The following is a 21,581-nucleotide window of genomic DNA, read 5'->3' on the forward strand; positions in this document are numbered from 1 at the left end:
AGTTGACCGATATAAAAATAAGAATATTCGAATAGTAGAAAGTAAAGAATAAACAGTAACAAGTGTTCAGAGTGTTTTATTAGATGAGATAATATAATAGTTCTTACGGTTAAGTTTTGATATAATAGTTCGAATTTAAGAAAATATTATTGAATTCATTTGTGAAAATTTGATCAAATACACTTCTGAGGTTTCTAACATTTTGAAAAATAATTACAATAAAATGTTGATAATATGGAGTGGCGATTTCTACATGAATTTTGCATCGGAGGGATCACAGATTCTAATTGCATTTTTGGAAAATATATTCAACCTAAAAATGTCTAATAATTTCATTAAGGCGACGACTCGATCAAGTATAAATCGATGCACTATTCCAAAGATATCTGGATCGAATTAAAATTGATTGTTGTATCATATTTTAGTTAGCATAAGTCACTTGTATTATTTTTAGAAATAGAAGAAATGAAAATTGAATAAACAACAATTTTATACATACTGTTCCGAAAATTTTCAATAAAACTCATAAATTATTATATATCCATACCCTTTTTCACTTCACACTCGCTCTTCTTCACTCTTTTTTTCAACTTCATTATCTTCCAATAAGTAAATAGTGAGTGTCCTTTAAAGTTGGACACCATTACGCTTACTAGATATGTATTTGTTTGAAAATTATTGATATATGTAGTGTGTTTAGAATGAAAAGAAAATTGAGAAATAAATTAATTTATAACAAGTGAATTAAACGAATACTAAAATAATGTACAGAAAACGTCTGGACTTAAGAATCGTACATGTTGGAATAACAGCTAGAACATCAGATTTTTCCGAGTTTTAAAATTGGTTGATCATCCTTTATTTTTACGGTTATTTAAATGTTTTTAAGTATCAGAATTAGTTATATACTCATTAAAATAAGAATAATACAAAGCATATTTGTTTAAAAATTGCGTAGCTATTAATATATTTGAAATATTAAACAATTTTGATTTGAAATTTGTTAAATAAAAATTTTAAATTCAGTTATCACAGGCCAGAAATGTTTAAAAAAATGTATTTTAATTTAAACAATCGAAAATATTAGTAAAATACATTAAAATGTTATACCTGAAATGATTGATAATTAATTAAAGGAAATTAATTCGAAGAGGACGGTACGTCGAATTTATATTCTGTACTTTTAGATTACAATATGCATTTCTTTCGATTAATGTTATACCAACATGTACGATTTTAAGTATACAGGCTTTTTGTGTATATTATTTTTGCATTCGTTTAATTTAGTAAGTGTAATGGTGTACGATTTTAAGGGATACTCACTCTATATATGGATTGATTATTTTTTTAATAATAATAGTTTTTCGTCTATCATGCGTGGAGGCTACGCACATTCTTTTTTCAATTTTTTTTTAATTGTTAGTAAATTTCAATAATTATAGGGAGTAGTAAACAAGTTATAGAATGCATATATCTTTAAGAATTTATCACTATTAAATATTTGGTAATATTTATTTTTTGTTTTGTTTTATATAGTATTAGTATTTTAATTAATGATTATGTTATAATGAATTAAGTTTTTGTTTTTTTCAAGACTCAAAAAAGAATTTACTATATTTATCTTGTCTTTCGTTTGCTATAGTTACATATTTTAAATTGTTTTTGAAAAAAAGTTTTATAGATAATAATTATTGTCCGTCGTAATTAAATTGAAATTTATTTGAGATCGTTTTCTTTTTTTAAAATAAAATAGTATATCATTTTGTATTCCATATCGATAACGTTGGAGTTTCATTTGACCGATCTAACAGCAGTTAGCCTTCCAATACGATCACAAGATAGCGCCATAATTCCAGAATTCAGGTATAGACCTTGCTTCTCTTCAACAATTTTTACTATGTCATGTATCGACTATTTAACTTGACACAATATTTTAAAATAATTATAATATTCTATCAACCAATCAAGTGATCGAGTCAAATTAATTATTTAGTCCAAATTTCGTAGTTTAGGAATTAAAAGTAAATTTTATATTAATTAATTTCTCGTATTGACAATGAATATCTATTGTATGAATTTTAGAAGAAATGTTCAATGAAAATATAAAGCAATGCTGAAATCATTGAATAACAGAAGTAACAACGATGTTTTTTATGAGTCATTGGCTAAATATTCTTATTTCAAATATTACGTAAACTTACTTTCAAAACAAAAACAGAAATTCATAGAAAAAAGTAAAAAGAAAGAGAAAGGTAAAAGTTTTCTTTCTGTAGGATTCGATATCGAGGCAGGTAAACGTTATCCTGGATGGTCGGGATCGGTCTCCGCCCAAAGTACAGTCACTGCCTGCGTACGTGTGGATTTGCCCAAAGTCGAAAAGACACACAAATACGTAAGGAGAGAATATGGTGAGTGGGTGGTTGGTGGTGATGGTCGTTGGTGGTCGCCAGTGCAACCAAAGTAGGATGGGCCGGAAAGGCCGCACACGCACGAATCTAACCAACTGAAGTTGCATCCTATTGTTTGTATGTGTACGTGTGTCGGTGCTTGATTATACGTGTGTTAGTGGTTTTTCCTGGGAAAATGAAGGAGTGGAAGTGAACGAACGAGAGAGAGAGAGAGAGAGAGAGAGAGATGATACTAGCGTGTCTTGCGCAACTAGTTCGACGCAGACAGTTTGTCTATATACTTGGTTCAACGACCACCGCCCTGGTCTTGCCCGACCCTAAAGTACCGGGAGCTTCGTTTGGGAGAAATAGGGAGAGAGAAAGAATAGGTAGGGGAGAGTGAGAGGGGGGGGGAGAGAGAGAGTAAAAGGGCGTTGATGGGTTCGCTGGGTTGAGGAGAGGGTTGAAACGAATTGAGGGAGGATATGTAGGGTGGGAATAAGAGGGAGGGAAAACAGCCAGGCGAGGTCTCAAGTCCGTCGGCCCACGTTCAGTTCCGTCTCGAGCCCAGGGGTAGAAGATCTACTGGTCGCTTGTCTGCTCCCTTCTTTCGCTATAGTTTCATTTCTTTCCGTTTTAGTTCCTCTTCTGTTCCGATTGACTGACGTATACATATACATATATTGCATATATAATAAAAAAAAAGAAGAGAAGTATATGGATATATAAAAGATATATATGTACACGTGGGGACGTATATACGTATATATACGTTAATAATACACGCGCGCGCGCATCACATACTTTGGAAAAACGTATAATGTTATACGTTGGTTAAAGAAGAAAAATAAAAAACGGGAAAAGAAAGGGCGCGTGAATGTACTATTATCGATTTCTTTCTTAATTTACGTGGGTTGAATTTACGGGTACGATTTTGGTAACATCTTTACAATTTGTCGAAGTTGTTGTTCTCGTCGTCGTCGTCGTCTTATATTGTTGTTAATAACGATATAACGCAACTCTGACGCAGCCGCGTATTCTTACAAGTCCTGTACGTCGTTCAGGTGTACCGTTTCACGTAGTACCTGCATCTTCTGTCCATCTAATGCTCTTACATCGACTGCAGATTGCTTGAGTTTTAGGAACGTAATTGCCGCAACCAGGTATGTATAAATAAATGCATTATCTTCAACTAATGTCTTGTTGTATTTGTTATCTATTTAATTTTTATGTTTATGTTCACGTCTTACAAATTATATATTCTAGAACTTACAATTAGTTTAAATGTGATTAGGATTACCAATTTCAAGTTAAAGAGCTTATACATTTTTCTAAATATTAAATAATATATTTCGCATGATTTATTCTAGATCAAATTTATTAAAATCATAAAATTCATTAAAAAATCATATTTAGTAACCTGTTAAAACATTGTTATGATATATTATTAAATTCCTCAGTACAATGTACGTCTAAGTAATCTACAGTTTTTTTTATCACATATAGATATAAAAATGTTATAAATGTTATTGTATTAAAAAAAAACCAGTAGAAAAGATGGAAGATATCTTTGTGATACGTTAAAGTGAGTCGACGAAAGAACGAAATTTAATTTTCTTTCATATTTTTATTATTGGAGCTTAAAGCGACCGCGATGACGATTAATCTTGTTCTTACTCATGGCCAGTTCCAAACCGCCTCTTGTCAGCTGATTAAAATCGATAATGGTAAGCCTCGGCTCGATGGGTCGTCTTGTTGGAGCTTGCACCCTGTCGAGCGGTGCCCCGGGGCTCCGGAACCTGTGGCTCTGGTACCTGCATCCGTTGACGCCCGTCGTTCCACTTCCACTTCCTATTCCAGTTCCGCTTTCAGTTCCAGTTCCAATTGCAATTCCAGCCCGGCTCATACGCGTACCGCTCATCGATCGGTAACGAGCGCTTGGGAGCGGCTCTATGTCCTCCCGAAAATACCTGAAAGTCAAATCTCACAAATTTTCATAATGATGATGGTGACGGTGATGCGAAATGACAAAGAAAATACATTCACATCGATCAATCTCATTTTTTTATTATCCTCCCTTACGAAGACATGGTTTACGTACTCGTGAATGCTAGCTAAATGTAAAGGAGCCGGTGTCCTGACCATTTTAGAACGTGGCTGCCTTGATACGTGATGTTTCTGACGAGATTGTCGGATACTCTTATTCGATGGTTGATCTGGAAGTCCACACGGTATTAGACCGGTTAACTTGTAATATTCTAAAAATACTCGTGCGAGATTTCGACCGACTCTGTAATCTATTATTGAAATCGATAGTTAAGGATGAACATTTAAATTTAACTTTGTTTTTCTTAACCCTTATTATATAATCTAACCAAAGGCAAGGATAACGTTATTTGTTTGTATTATATTGAAAGGATACAACTTTCTTCTGTATATGGTAAAATACTTGATGTTCCTTTCCTAGAATAACCATGCATTGATACTTGTACGGTATAGCAATTGACATGTTCCTTTAAAATGGAGCATAGATATCGACGGGATGTTCCACCTTTGTGAGGATCTTGATTATACATCGTGTTTCCTAGGTTGTAGTCCTCCGTGTGTTGAGCGAGTAACTTTGGTAAGACAATATGTCTTTCGTACCTAAGGGGCTGGCAGCCGTGGTGTTAGATTTTGACACGTAAAGCGAGGGTCGTGTAAAGAAATGATGTGTCCTACATTCGCATGCCATTTGTAATCTTTAGAGATAATTTAAAGAATAATTAGAATTACCTATATACGTCTTCGTATGTGTTCCCATAAACGAAGACTCCTGTTGCGTTTGTATGTGCATGTAAATCCAAGACGCAATCTAATGGCGTGTATGTGTTTTTATCTAGAGATTCTAACATCGATTTGATAGCCGTTAGCGTTGGATGAATCCATTCTGATATACAATTCCAATTTCGATTTAAATCCATACCCATCAATGTAGATCTGTCGTAAAATTACCATAAGTTCGTAGGTTTGAAGATAAATTTTACTGTAACGATGAGATATTGACATAATTACCTATAATTGCCGAGGAAAACTCCATCGGGATTGATCATTGGCACAATTTTAAATATCACGTAATGCCTGAGAACCTGAGCGATCGGATGAGTACTGACTAGAAAATCCATCAGGCCTTGACAGACGAAAGAGGACGGTGATTCGCCTGGATGAATTCTCGCAAGTATTACCACAACTTTCCGAGCTAATTCCTGACCGTTATTCTTATCAGATGTTATGGTGATCAGTTCAACCTTCCTCTTCTGAATCGAGGTGGCTAAAGTTTCTCTGTGAACATAGGCTATCTTGGTACTGAGATTATTCAGATGCCCGAGATACCGATTATATGAATACGGATAACTTAAAGCAAATTGGTAGACATCGTCTTCTCGATCGAAAGCGAATGCGAAACTGAGCACGTAGTGATTCTGATGTTGCGGTGATTTGTAATAAAACAGCTGTAAAAATAAATTTTACAAATGCATGTTAAATGATATTAAATCCTTGAGAATAAAATGCGAGCGTACGTCTACCTGATCCCGAGGTATCCTTTGCCATTTTGGTCTACCGGTGCTTTTAACTAAAGGTGCCATGCCGATTTGAAAAAGATTCATACTTCTCGATATGTTCACTATGTTGAATATAACACGCTGATTGGATCTTACATTGTCAACGGTAAAGTTGAACCACAGGCGAAGTCGTGGGCTACAGGTATCCGGTCTTATGAAAAGATCGTACTCGAACTCTGAAACAAGATCTACCCGACCCAAGTTACCGGTTTCGAATGAGGCATCGAAACAGATGTGTCCTTTTTTTGCTTTCCCACTATGACCGGGCGGACGTATTACAAGTTTATTTACGTTTCCCAAACCACCTTCGGCATCACTGTCCTCGCTCTCTGAAACCAATTTTATTCCAATTTTATAGTATCTTTACAATATATCATTATCGATTTATGATCATCGCTACGAAATAACCGAAATAATATTTTATAGAAACGTTTTGAAACTCGTTTTTTATTTTATTAATAACAAAATATCACACGTTTGAATTGAATTTGTCGTCTAACCGGCTCTTTGATAGAGACTGGTGTGCTCTAAAGGATCACGTCCTTCCCCGTGAAAGGCCATTAACCGCGCGAATAAGCTCTGTTAAGATTATCCAGGTAGCAGACACGGCGAGAGACTGAAGGCTTCGGCCAACTCGGGAAGCATGTTAGGTGTTAACCGCCTACCAACCTATCTACATGATAACGAGAAATACCGATCTCAGTTTAGATTTCAAGCTAAACGGCGGATCCTCACGTTGCCTCTAATGTTCGTGCTTATACATAAAAAGAATGTGGGAAGTTCGTGATTTCGCGTGGGTGATTCTAGTCAGGGCGGATCACTCCGTCATGGATTCTCGCGTGGCTGCCAGGCGTCAACCGATCTCCTTTCTTATTCAAAACCTCTCGACGGGACTATCTTGTTTCTCAGTGAGAAGATTAAAGTAAAAGTTTTTCTAAGTCACGAGAACTACGACGATCCGAATCATAGCGATAGAAAGGTAAAGAAACTATCGAATGTAGAGACGATAGAGTATGTGAGAAACTTACTTTAACATCTTTTCGTGACTCAAGGTTGTTTTTATGTTTTAAAACGTTTTCTCTTTTCAAGAGGATTCTAATGTAAGACTGATCTAAATACATGTATTTCTACTTCTATATGGTATACTCGATTCTATCACATTTGATGAACTACCGATTATCAACTGTTGAGGTACACGTGCTCATTTTATATGCTTTTTATTTCAGTACTTTCGTTTTTTTGGGATATATGTCATACATATATACATAATTCATAAAATTATTTAAAGAAACTTAATGCAAAAAGCGGAATTTTGAAGGAAATATGTGCTTCGTTTAAGCGATGATAGAATGCATTTACTCAAAATCGACTTAATGGTCGTTATGAGGAGTGGATAAGTCTTACGAATTAATTCAAATTATGTTTTCATGACAATCGTTCTTTAGATGATTAGATAAATGGTTATTCAACCTGAAATTTTGCTTAGAAGACCAAAGGCAGCGTTAATTACCGATTCTTTGTTACAATCAACCGAGTATGATATTAGAGATTCATCTGGAGGTAATATTATATAAAACCTTCCGAAATTTCCAGGGAGTGGGAACTATGAGGAAATATCAATTCTTAAACAGTGCCCAATCGCATATAAATATATACGAGCTTTATACACATAATATCTTATCAATTAGAGGCTAGAATATTACATAAATCGCGAGAGGATCATCAATCGAAGGGATTCTCCAAATTTAATCAATTTTTCCATTTTTTACCGGAGAAACTAGATCTGATACACACACGTTGATGCATACACGTTTAGAGAAGATTGTTTATTGGTATCAAGAATTATAAAAAATATGCCTGAACGATGCGTTGACCATCATAATTTAAAGATTTTGCTAACTTTGATCAAGTTAATTTCTACAGAGCTGCGCCTATTGGCGCTGTATTATATCATGAATTAAAAGACATCGAAAAAAATTAAATTCTCGATCGCGCGTCCGTATAATTCAAAATCAAGCCATAGTAAAGAGTAACAGGCAAATAGACTGGAAGGCTTTACACACATTAAATGTAATTTCTTACTCATTACATTAGAATTTTTAAGTGTAACACTGGAAATCAAATATCTCACCTCTGAAATATTTCTTTTCACTGAAAAATATATCGCGATTAAACGATTAGTCGATACATTAAATAATTTTTTGATGATTATGACTATACCACGAGTGAACAAATATGTACACGCTTAAAGTAAAAAAAATCCTATTATCTGGAGCATAGAATAGAAATCACATTATAGAAAAAAGCTATTGTTAATGCGAAGAAATTCTAGTAGCCTCTAAGTAAAATAACACGAATAAAATTACATATGTACATGAAATTTCACTCAATTATTACAAATGATGACTACTATATCTAGAATTTTTGATGATGACCTATATCTAGAAATTTTTATAATCAAATCTTAGATCAAAGTACACATCACTATTCAAATTAGTAAACGTACCTGAATATAAAATTTAAATCATGCCTCAGTCACTGTTAGAATAACAAATTTTAACAATATTCTCAGTTATCACAAACCCGTGACGGTTAATTTTGTACCACTATTGTTTTTTCGAAAAATGAGAAATAAGTGCGAAAACATTTTTTTGACTAATAATAAGAAAAACTGTGGATTTGGAAAAAGCTATGGATTCGAAGACAAGAGGCGTACTATTAAGTCTACACTCGTTTGCTGGCTCGAACGGTTTGATACTCCTCGATAATATATTATAAGGTTGCTGAAGTCGTATCCCATAAGAAAAAAAGCGCATAAAAAATATGACATTTTATATTCAAAGAAGAAATTTTGTTATTTTTGATAAATCCGTTTAACATTGATTTCATTTATTTTAATGAAATTTAAAATATCTACATATTTTTACACAAAATTAACAAAACGTAATAAATAAACAACATCACACGATTAAGGAATCAGGGTTCTAAGTCGTACAATCTATAATCTATTAATAATAAAAATAAGAAAAAGAAATAACCAAAGGTAATATCTATAAATAATAATTTAGTAGGATTCGTTTTTACAATTATTATAAAAATATCTTTTTAATTCATTCCTGCAAATGTATAGACCGTGTGTATCCATATTATATTATATACATTGTAAGCATTGAAACATATTTTCTACATAATCTTTTGCACAAAAATTATACAACCAATTGCTTTTACATTTTTTGGCTTATTGTTAGATATATCTGACATATTTCAATATAACTTACGTATAAAAATTGATCACATAATAATGGAAAAAAAGGGTTTCCTTAAGGGATAATGTTACTCTAGCTCTCAGAAAAATAGCCTATTTTTGAGATATTTTTATGGGAATGTGATAAGCGCAAGGTAAGATTCGCTTATAAGTCCTTATTATACATAATGTAACAATGTAGCTTCAGTATAAATATAAAGTTAATCAGTCATGAACTTATTGAAGTTTTGTTAAATACTGTTTTTAATATGAGGTTCGCTTAGTTGAACTATGGCGCTGCCATTTTGTGACTACTTGCAATGAAAAAAATTGCTAATATTAAAAGCGTGTATAGTAAAGCCTGCAAACGAAATTTTCCTCGCAATTATCACCATGTCAAAAAATTTTTTTAAAATAGGCTATTTTTAAGTTGGTAACAGAACGATTTAAGACGCAGCATTTATTTTATTACAAATAAACATAGTAAAAATGTAAATAATACTATTTAAATATCATTTCGGTACAACTATTTCAATACTATAGAATAAGTACTAAAACAAAAACTTTATCAATAATATATGGCTTTAAAATCTTCAAAACATATTTAAAAAATTATAAGAAAACAACTATAAACTTAATTGTTGTGATAGCACGCTGATGGTAACAAAAACTGATTTAGGCAGTAATACAATTCGAGCAACTTTACCTTATTAATTAAAAAGGTTCCTTAATAGGTTCCCCTGTTAATCGTAACACGAAAACATTGCAATACATTTTATTATACGCAAATGAAATCTTTTGATGGTCTTTACTAACAATAAGATAAAACTTCAACCGTCATATCGCGCATCTGGTAAATTCTATTTATCTTTATTTAGAAGTTACTTTTTATATGTATATTCAATTAAGAGATGATTTTTTTTTAATTTTTAACTGATCACCTTTGTATATACTAACTCCAGTAATCCTTATTTTCTTATTCCTGTTAACTTCCTTTCATTAATGAGGTCATTAATATGCGTACTTGGAGCGAATCTAACACATCTATATCTTCTTAGTCCTCTATTGGGATCATATACATCATTAAAATACGTTTCCTGACAAGGGACATATCATCGACAATTATCACGAAGAGGTATAGTTTGTGTTACAAACTGACATGAGGATTCACAAGAAGGAGCATAAAGGGTTTCTTCTCACTGCCGATTGAGGCCAAATGCGATTCAGAAGATGACATATTTATGCATATATTAGTCTATAAGATTAGTCTATAGACTTACAACATTACACCAAATAACGCGACACAATTGAAATAGTTTACTTATCAGACATCACATATTAGTAAATCTCCAAAGAACTTTTTTTCTTTCTTTTGTTTTGAACGCAACCGGTTAAGGATGACTTTATATTGAAGCACACGTGCTCACTTTATGTACTTCGTAGTACTTTTCTTTTTTGGGAATATACGTCACTATACGAAGCGTTTAACTTAAGGATGCGTTGGATTTTTGCTGAGAAATAAAAAATACTTATTAAAAATATTTATTGTTCGTGTTTTAAGCCTTCTAGTTAACAATAAGGACATAGCTTGTCTTTATAAAAAAAATAAGTACATCAAGTATATTCCTGAATGAAATTAATCAAGGGTTATCTAGCGCCTATTTTTGAAATATCTTTCTTCACTTACAAGAAATGTGCTCTCCTTATGCGAAGAATCTTGTGTGCACTTTTTTAAATTTTCATAAACAAACTATTTAATAGCGGCCGCAACCAATAGGAAATCACTCTCTTCTTTTCTGGATACTCTTTTTAAGGAACTCCTCACACTTTTCTTTCTCTTGCAAATCAGAAATATCTAATAGTTGAAATCTTTTCCATTCTATTTAATAATATTCACTAATATACGTAATATACATACTAATAAAAATATAATACAAACACATTTAAGATTTTGCTATAAAACAATACACGAATTTTCTTGTAAATTTAAAATAATCAATGAACCTATAATACTATTGTTAGATAAAGATACATTACTACGATTATATTAATCGCGTAACGCGTATGTTTGATTAGTATGTATAAAGACAACATCAACTTTAATTCTACAATTCTAATATTAGGAATATAATTTTAATAACATGTCTAAATGGAGTTGAAATTTTCAGTTCGATTTTCAAGCCAGTTTCAGTTCTTCGTTATAAAACAATTGAAATAAAAATTCTATTAAGAAAAGATTCTATCATTAGAATGCAAAGTCAGAAATTACCAAGAATCTATTTCTATTGGATCATAAGCAATGTAAATGTTACGGTCGATGACGATAGTGTTTGAGGTCAGTGTCTGTAATCTTGATGGAGGGAATAGGAAGAGCTAAGAGTAGTTCGTCGAGTTATAGCATTCTTGCGTCAAGACCTCTAGATACAATTGTCAATAATTCACTAAGAAAGCTAAAAAAGTACGATATCATTGCATGAACTTCTGCGTATCTGATCAATGGTATAACGTTGGACAATGGACTCGTCTGAAGGTGGGTCTTGATTATAGAAACTAAGCAGTGCTTCCGATGTGTGTTTGAAAATTTACAAAGAATTTAAATAAATTTCAAAAATCTATATGATATATGAAATATAGAGAATTGGATGTATTAAACTAATTTCAAACTTCCTATCTTGATTATGTATCCAAGATTGTTTATATTTCAAAGGATTTTATTCTAGATGTCACATTTTATTCTCAATAATCTAAAAGTATCTTAGTAATACAAAACTGTAAATTTAGAGCTGATGTGCTTTGATAGAACAATTTCGTGGAGATATTTGTCGGATATTTCACTATGTATGCACAAGCGAAAGTAGCTGCTAAATGTCAGGGTTCAATGGGTGGAGCACGTGACCGTATCAACCGATGATTCTCCTCGCGTGACCCTTTCGACGGCTTCACACACACGTTCACCTCTTCCCTTTTTCCCTTTCTCTCGTCAATTCGATCGATCTCTTTTAGTGAAGGATCCTATCTTAGATCCTTCCTTTCTTTCTTATTTTTGTTTGAATAGCAGAAGAACAGACAGGTTAGGGCCGGCACGAAATGTGTGACCAAAGCTTGAATTCTCATCTTCTTAAGAAAATTATGATCGCGTGCGTAAGTATTACGTACCAGTTTCTCCACCGTCAGACATTTCTAGAGTTGTTGTCGAGAGTCTCCTATACCGAACTGGACTACGCGAGCAGACTTGGCGACACTATGTCCACCCAGGATCAACGATGGTTTCCTTGGTTCTGTTAAATCGATATACGAACCACTATATTATTCATTATCTAGATTGTTTCCTTCCGTAAATCATAAGTGTCTTTTTAAATCTAATTATAAGTACAGATAAATAAGGTATATACTAATTATTATTTCCACGTTGATTTGATTCTTTGTAAAAATTATAAATGCAATAGTTGACAAAGTTTGATGAGTTTTTCGGTGCTTTACATTTGATCGTATCACTTTTAATGATTCTTTCCTGATAAAATCTCATAGATCGAGTTATGTAGTTCAAGTATATATGTATATTAAACATGCACATGTAGAATCTTGAAAATATGCTTCTTCTTTTGATTAGTTGTAATAAATCTATTGTATTATTCTTTCAGATTTTTATAATAGACTTTTGATTATTTTGAAAAATTTGTTTATTTTCATTTAAATATGTTTATAGTCTAACTTTCATACTTAAATTTAATTTAATGAAAAACATAGAAAATATCTTTAAATATGTTTATCTATTAGTGTAGAAATTTAATTATTACTAAATTTAATTTCAAAATATTCTATTACAACTGACTAAAATCGCTCTTTTAAAAAATTAACTATCTAACAATACAATAACCAATTAATGCGATCTCGGTCGAACGTGAAAAAATGATTTGAGAATCACTGATACAATTTACAGATTACCCTCATACTGTCTGCGCCTTTTGCAGATGCGCGAGATAATCTTCGAAGAAAGCGCGTGAAGTTTCGTCCATCGTATTTGCGTAGAAAAAAGAAAGCCAGAGAGAAAAAGAAAAAGAGTGGGAGAAAAAGGGGTGGAAAAGCTCAAAAGTAAAGCGATGTTGAACATAATGCGCATGCTCTTAGTTTCGCGCAACTCTCGGAGTAGGAAGACTCAAGCGCAAACGGGTGAAATACACGATATAGAGTGAAGTAAGAGAAAACAGAAAGAAAAAGTTAAAAGAAGAGAGAGAGGCAGAGTGAGAAGAAGCGAGTGAGTCTGCGTAGGTGTAGAGACACGGAGCCCAGAGTTCTGAGCTAGCATGACATTTTTCTGGACGAGCTGTGTCGTTGGTAGTTCCTGGTTGGCTGTCGTCTGCTCTCTTCCCCTGAGCTTTACCTGGGATTCTCTGGTGAATGCTTCCCCTCTCAATCTCCCCTCCGTCTTTCTCTCTCTCTCTCTCTCTCTCTCTCTCTTCGTCAATTCGGAATATCCATGTGTATGTTTCATTTCACACACACGAGAGTGAATGACTGGTAGAACGCGGGAGATCGATATTCGAAACCCCTCTGCTGTCTGATGCTTCCCCTCTTTCCAACCGGAGTCAGTGGCGTAGGATGTAGAGAACGAGGAGCTCGAGAGCTGGCACAACAAACTTCATAAAACGTTCAATTCGAACGAAAATATCAGCGAAAAGAATAGACCGTGGGCAGTAATAAATCGAACTTGTTTAAAAATGTAGTATAACGATTAATTATGTAACAATACCGTTCTAGGATTCATGAAAAAATTGGACCTTTAGGTTGTCTGAACCGAGACGCAAAGTCGGGTTTTTCCCACTTTTCAGGCGATTGCTCTAATCATTGTGCCATCTAGGGCACTTCGGTAAAACTTTTCATGAATATCTATTTATTTCTAATGGAGGTGCTCATTTTCACATCTTAATTCATTTTTTAATCCCTTTGTTTATAAATTTAATTTCGAATAAAAATTTAACGATAGTTTCTTAGCTCGGGGTAGGCTTCTCGTTCTTATGAGAAATCGATTATTCTGGATTTGAATTTATTTGCTGGCCATCGTTCTCATTTTAAAATATCCAATTAGTCTGTTAAAAGCAAGAAAAGACAAAAATTTGGGCGGTACGTAACGACCGGGAAATGATTTCACGAGGGCGCAGGAAACACCCTGCCAAAGCTTTTGCCAATTTTCACTTCGACGCTTGCGCAGACGTGTACCCAATATACTGCCCTCTTCTACTTTTCCTCCTCCTGTTACTACTACCACCAGCTTTTAAGCGGCTCGATGATCCACGGTACATGCAAGCTCTAGTTTTCTTAAAAACGAACTTCCAACTTTCGATGACTTCGTCTGCGCATGCGAACGATCATCTCTCGCTATTCCTCTTTCTTTTTTATTCAACAAAAGCTCTCTTTTTCAAAAAAATTAGATGAATGCTGTCATAAGAAGCGTTTATTTTCTAGATCGAATCGAAAGATTCCAATTATACTTGACGTGTTCGTTTACTTCGGTCAATACTTTCTAATAAATTCATGAAACATCAAATCATAAATTACAATGCACTGTGTGTAGGAGGTGTAGAAAGATTGGACAAGGGGTGAAAAAGAACAATAGAAAGAAGATCACAAATGATGGAATGCTAGAAACCGTACGTCACCCTCCTCGTTTCACAATTCACCCCACGATAGTCGTTATTGAGGGTAAAATTTTCTCCTGTTATCCTATATCAGCCAGGTTTGCCAACTCGTGAAATTGAAAACTCGGCTCGACCCGACTTCGACTCTTCTCTCTTTTCTTTCTACCCGATCTCGAACGCCTGCGCGTTATCATTCTCATCTAGCTTTTTCTTTTTTATCGTTTTCTTCGTATAATGTAGCCTATTGTGTATATATAAATTAAATATATATATATATATACATATAACATATACTAACGAATACACGCATACACCCCTTTTCTTAAATTTCTACCCCTCTTCCGTTCAGGATCGTGGGGGTGGTACTATTGGTGGTGGAAGTAGAGGTGGAGGTGGTGGTGATGCTGGCGGTGTCCGAAGGGTGCAGCCGGTACCACCAGTGCCTAGACTCCTCAGTTTAGTTACCGCACCACATAAAGGCATTGCGTTGTAGACACCGTTATAACCCACAACATTCTTAATCTTTGATTCTACATATTTCTCATTTTTTGATCCTTTAATTCGATGTATAACATATAATTGTGATATATATATATATATATATATATATATATATATATGTATAAATAACACAGACACGCGCGCGCGTAACCGTATACACATACACACGCACACACACCCCACACACCCTACATACATTTATATCAATACGCTCGTTCACGTTGAAAATACATAAAATAACGTCGTCGTCGTCGTCGTCGTTGTCGTCGTCGTCGTCATCGTCATCGTCATTTTTACAGTTTAAGAAAAATACAAACGAAAGAAAATAATTGTATCATCGTTCAACCTCGTACGAAGGGAAGGGAGAACTTGTTCGCGATCAAAACAAAAAGAGAGAGAGCGAGAACGAAAAAAAAGAGAAAGAGAGAACTAGCTAAGCTCCAAAAAAAAAAAATAGTCAAAAGACCGCTCACGCGCGTGTGTGCTGTGTCAGTTTTACTTCCGTGTGCCCACGGTGTTAATCTCGAATCCGTCAATTTTATGATTATATTTATTATCTTCGATCATCATTGTGCACCTTTCTCTCCCATTTTCTCAGCTTCGTCATCGCTCTTCGCTTTTCTACGTTTCTCCGGAAGTTGGTCCTCAGTTTCTGATCATTGACCTCTCTTCATCACATCATCGCCGATATCAAAGAAAAAGAAGAACTGAGAAAGAGGGAGAGAAAGAGAGAAATAAAATCTCATCTTTCTCATTTGTATTCGTAAAGACAATCCTACCTATTCTTCATCCAGAAGATTCTTCTTCGATCACGTGAAGATACCAAGAGGAATTTATCACACAGAAGGAGGAGAAAGTGTGGAGATAAGGAAAAGAAGAGGCGCAAAAATTTGTGCATTTGAAAATTTGAAAGAGAAGCAGAGGGACCGACCGGCGGGGACGAACGTGTTTTGTCGTTTCTCTTCTTTCTTCATCTTTTTTTTCTTTCTTCCCCTTCGCTAGCGGTTAGTAACAAAGATAGTAAAAGTAATTATTAAAATTAATTATTAAAAAAAATTAAAAGGGAGAAAGAGGGATTCTTTAGAGATGCGTACTTTTATGTATACTTCCTGAGAAGTCAAAAGACTATCGAGTGTTGAAAAAAATTTTCACAATTCTTTATTTTTCAAATTCTTGTATAAAAAAAAAAAAAAAACCATCTCACACAAAAAAACACCCCTAAATCGTCGTGATTAAGCACGTTTCATTGTATCGTCCACGTCGTTACCCCGCCAAGTTGACGACAGCTCGTCGTCAGGCCGTCATCGTCAGGCCGTCGTCGTCATCGTCGTCTTCGTCGCCGTCGCCGTCGCCGTCGTCGCCGGTAAAAGAAACGTCTTATAACCCGGTCGTCGTTCCGTTCTGCGCCCAGATATCGGCATCTTCCAACCACTGATTTTCATCGTTAATCGGTATGTTCGTTTCTTTCTTTACTTTCGTTGTTTATTATTATTATTAATATTATTATTAATATTATTATTATTATTATTATTATTCTTTTTTTTTTTCTTCTTCTTCTTCTTCTTCTTCTTATTATTATTATTATTATTATTATTATTATTATTATTATTATTATTATTATTATTATTATTATTATTATTATGTACTTCCTACTATTAACCTTAAACTTGAGTTATTCTTATTATTATCATTAATTCCTCTTACCTCGTTATATTATCGTTGTTATTATTATTATTATTGTCATCACATTATTATGATTGCATATATCGTTGATTATGCATTATTATTAAACGGACTGCCGTTTTCATCGGTGCCGGCAGAGACGTGTGTTTCATCCGCCATATTGTATTTTATACGATTGTCTCTCTTTGATCGCCGACCGCTGATACGGTGACTATAGTTCATTTCCTTCTTTTTTATTTCTTCGATTATATATTTTTTATGAAAAATGTGTGATCCTTTTTGAGATATCCCTTTTTTATACTTGTCATTGTTAAATAAAAAATTGAAATATTTAAGCAAACGTTGATTTTGTTAGACGTTTCGACGATATCGTGCCGTAGACATGAAAAAAAATCAGCGTACGTCGATCAAAGGAGAGAGATTTAGCCCGTGAGGTGTCGCTCGCGGCGGTGCAACTTTGTATCTCGCAGAAGTTAGGGCGTGGCACCCCGAAAGGGCGAGCCCGAAAACGCGACTCAGACTGACGCAAACATCTCTGTTTTATAATCCAAGAACGGCATGCCAAACATCGTTACCTATCAAACTATTATTTTTTTACCCTTCGAGGAAAAATAAATGAACTCGTAGAATGAGTCTAACGTCAGTCTTTCTCATAAATCCGGAATTGGAAAAAAAGAAGGAGAAGAAGGATTAAAAAGAAAATATGATACGACTAATCAAAGTAATACAAAACGAAAAATATAGATAAATACAAAGAAAAAAGGAAGAGAAAGAGAGAGAGAGAGAGAATAAAAAAGAAAGTAGTAAACAAGATGGAGAACGTCCAGAGCATGTGCAAGGCTTCATCCGGATCCACGATGGACCGAGTCCTCGATCAACCGGCACTGTGCCTCCTTCTCGAGGACAAGCGGGAAGTCTCGAGAGGGATACTTCCGGTCGTGACGGCCCTGATCAAAACGGTGCGTGAGAAATGAAAGTGTAAGAGGAAAAATTTTGCTTTTAAAAATTACCCTCTTCCTTATTGCCCCTTTACTTCGTATAGTGCGATTAGCCGGTGAAGAATATTTCATTGATGAAAGAATTTCAAAAAAAAAGAGAAAAAAATTAATAGTCTGATCGGGACCTTGCTTTTAATTTTTTATCTTTGTCTTTATAATTTAATATCTTATAATATCTTTGAGCGTTACTGATGTGCTAATTAGCAAAATAAAACGTTCTTTTAAAATATCGGTTTTTATCATTTATTTTTTCTATTGACAATTTTTTAAAGACTAACCATTGAAATATCAAAGATTTAGTAATTTGCATTCACTATCGGTGTGGGGTGTAAAAAGTATAAAGGAGAAGACTGAAAAAGTGTGTGTGAGAGAGAGAGAATGAGAGTGAGAAAGAAAGAGAGAGATCGGCAAGTCTAGTGAAACCTTAGGTATTGATCGTTTCTGGGTCCATGTGACGCGCCTGCGTTTTGCTGTGGGGTGAAGTCGTACCGAGGGTAAACGCGAACGGAGAGAAAGAGACGGAGAGAGAACTATATCGGGGTTCATATACCCCCGGGGTAGCTGCAACTTTCCTCCATGTTGGCAACCAATCAATGGAGCTTCTACTTACTTCTTATTCTCTTTCTCTCTCTCCCTCCCTCTTTTCCTGTTCCTCTTTCTTTCTCTCTCTCTCTCTCTCTCTTTCTTTCTCCTTCTCTCACTCACTTTTTCAGTATCTCTCTTTCTTTCTCATATACATAAACGTCAGTTTAGTTCTCTGTACTGATTGCCACATGGTCACACCCATTACAGCAAAGCAATGTCACCGATGCCAATTCCATCTTTTTCTTTCTTCTCTCGTAATAATGGCTGCCATAGATACGTTTTCCCTCTAATAAAAAAGTATTTCATATTTGGCTTCAAATATTTCAACTTTATCATTCCTTATTCATTCCTTATTCAAAATCATTTTCTTTTTTCATTTTATTAATAAGCATTGAACGTACCGTTATTTTGAATAAGTCAAGAAGGTATTCCTGTATTCTTTTATTGCGTATCTAAACGTTAAATCTCAGTTAATAGGTATACTTTGTATAAAAAATAAATATTTATATAAAAATATACATAATCGGGCCGTTGTGTTGACTAAAAAGGGACATTAGCCCAGGTTTGCCCCATACTGGGTAACAGCTCGAGTCATTAAACTATTCAAGACCTTACGGTCAACTTCTTCACAAATGCCTATTTATTTGGAATTGAGGTGCTCGTTCCAGCATTAATGATCACGTATACTTTAATCTTTTTGTTTTTTAACGCGCGATATTACGAACTTATTTAAATGAGTTTTCTGCTTAGAAAAAAGGGGCAGACCAAAATTTAGTTAATGAAAGTGAGAGAAAGAGAAAGAGAAAGAGAGGGAGAGAGAGAAAGAGAGAGAGAAAGAGAGAGAAGAAAAGGCGTATCCGCGGACATTAAGCTATATCGATCGGTTAGGCTTTCTAAATGTGTTCTGTAGTATCACAACCGAGAAACGATGCAGCGCAAAATTTGTTCATCGATCGACACTTCGCCGATACGGAAAAATCTTATTTCTAGAGAAAAAAAAGAGACAAAGAAGAATAGGAACTATACTTGCTTTTATTTTATCTTGATGATGTCACACAGCACATATATCTATAACTATTCTTCTACTTTATATTATTATTTATATTTACTTTACGTAAAAGTTCATAAGATGTATATGTATCGAATAAGTACATAATTACATATTATAATCATTCAATTAGTAGACCGTTGATCGAAGAAACTATATGGAAGGTTTCTTTAAACTAATTCTAACGTCAACGTTAGTGTGATGCTTTCCAAATTTCCCGCGCTATGTTCTGAAAATAATTACTATGTTTACAAACGTATTTTTATTTACACTTTTTCGTGCACACATACCTACTAAGAATGTAGATACATATTGTATATTCAGCGTACAATTATACGAAAGAATTTCTCACGATACGCAATATCAAGCAAAATGATTAGCTCGTAATTAGCGCGAGGTACTGCGACGGTTACGTGACTGCTTAATCGATTTACTACCCTTTTCAAGTCTGCCAACCAGCCTAAGAGCGTTCGATAATTTCATACGAGAAAAAGAAAAATATAGACATCTTCCTTATTTCTACTTATACAGGATATTTCATAAACGTACATATATCAAGACTTCAAAAGAGATCTATACACTAAAACAAGTAAAGAGTGTCATATAAATATATGTCTAATATTCCTTAGTTATCAAGGATGGATAATTAAATATTTCGAAGAGCTCGCCTTTTGCCTCAGTACAACCTACTGTACGTTCTATATAATATGTCTTGATCTTATCTAATGTTTATTAATATTTTCTATGGACATATACAGCATTCAAAATTTTGCGTAGTCGGTGCTTCTTATTCTTGCAGTAATCAATAGCGTTCTGAAATTGACAACATAGTTTTGTATACTCATGCTGAAATGATCAACATGCATTTTATCTATGGCCGTGCCGACAAACTGAACTAAATTCACGTCGACTATATTAATTATAAGAAAACTTCCTGGTACGTAGAATTCCGAATCATAGAATGTTTTCATTCATTTATATAAATAATTGATGCAAAAAGTGCATATTTGGAACATTTTCTTTAATTACCCCAAATTGGAAAACTAACAATTTATTGGGTATATTTTTATATTGCTTTGTTACTTGTTTAATATGTGGATATACCCCCTGAAATATGAACATGTATTTATAAAACACCCTATATAGAGACATATCTATTTTGTATCTTTTTTTTTATTTAGACAGTTTTTTATACGATTCTTTAATTTCTCGATGGTATATACCTCATCTTATCAGTAGCTATTTTTTATTAGTAAGTTAGCGTTCTCTTAATGTAATTTCCCGTTTGTTATATAGAAAAATTTGCCGTTTATCAGCGGTGTACGCGTAATATAACATTAATGTTTTTCAATTTTGTCGTTACCGTTGTTTACTTCTTCAATACTGTTACTTCTGAAGCTGGGTTACCGTTTTAAAATAGCCTCGCGTTCTTCTCCATCAAGTTATGTGTATGTATACACATGTTAAGCGTTACTTTGTGAAACCCGTTAATTCGTGAAAAAACTAGCTAAACACTGAAATAACTATATTGATCTGTTTAAATATAAAGGAAAACAGGATTACATACTTCAATTAGATAATATAAGAATTCACGGGAAGCAAGCAGATAAAGTATGAAATTGAAATTTGATCCGTAGATTAGATCAGGTAGAGCAGCACGACTAAAAAAACATTGGTTTTCAGAATAAAGAAAGATATAAGAATGAATAACTATGAGCATTGTCATAGAAAGAAAGCAGACTTTAAAGACGGATCACATTTTAATCTCATACTTTACTTGCTCGCCTCTTGTGAATTCGTATATATCCTCGTTATTTTTTAAAACTATTAGTTTAAAAACATATTTCTATGATAAGCTTTCGCAAAAGCGTTTAGTTATTTAGGGTATAACCTAGGA

At 33.9% G+C, this 21,581-nt stretch overlaps 2 protein-coding genes across 21 annotated transcripts in view; one reads left to right on the forward strand and one right to left on the reverse strand.

The window, feature by feature from the left end:
- Positions 1–2,933: 2,933 nt before the first annotated feature.
- Positions 2,934–21,581, forward strand: part of LOC107067088 (ELAV-like protein 1) — a 74,240-nt gene continuing 55,592 nt past the window's right edge. For 6 of the 20 annotated variants that reach the window (XM_089174231.1, XM_089174250.1, XM_089174234.1 and 3 more), the window contains exons 1-2: positions 15,521–16,821; positions 17,409–18,012. The gene's annotated coding sequence lies outside the window, so the exon portion shown is untranslated. Of the gene's footprint in view, positions 3,551–15,517; positions 16,822–17,408; positions 18,032–21,581 lie in introns of those variants that run through there. The other 14 variants (XM_089174238.1, XM_089174242.1, XM_089174233.1 and 11 more) reach the window with 12 other exon arrangements.
- On the reverse strand, positions 3,557–15,171 carry LOC107066963 (cytosolic carboxypeptidase 6). The gene is made up of 8 exons (XM_015322077.2): positions 12,390–15,171; positions 6,490–12,269; positions 5,954–6,318; positions 5,442–5,878; positions 5,163–5,366; positions 4,810–5,033; positions 4,489–4,684; positions 3,557–4,357 (listed from the first exon to the last, which is right to left on the reverse strand). Exons 2-8 carry the CDS (start codon positions 6,548–6,550, stop codon positions 4,018–4,020), a joined length of 1,827 nt encoding a protein of 608 aa, XP_015177563.1. The 5' UTR covers positions 6,551–12,269; positions 12,390–15,171; the 3' UTR covers positions 3,557–4,017.

This window comes from Polistes dominula, unplaced genomic scaffold (assembly GCF_049000335.1).
Source record: "Polistes dominula isolate Pdom_NZ unplaced genomic scaffold, Pdom_raw_medaka contig_168, whole genome shotgun sequence".
Lineage (NCBI taxonomy): Eukaryota > Metazoa > Arthropoda > Insecta > Hymenoptera > Vespidae > Polistes > Polistes dominula.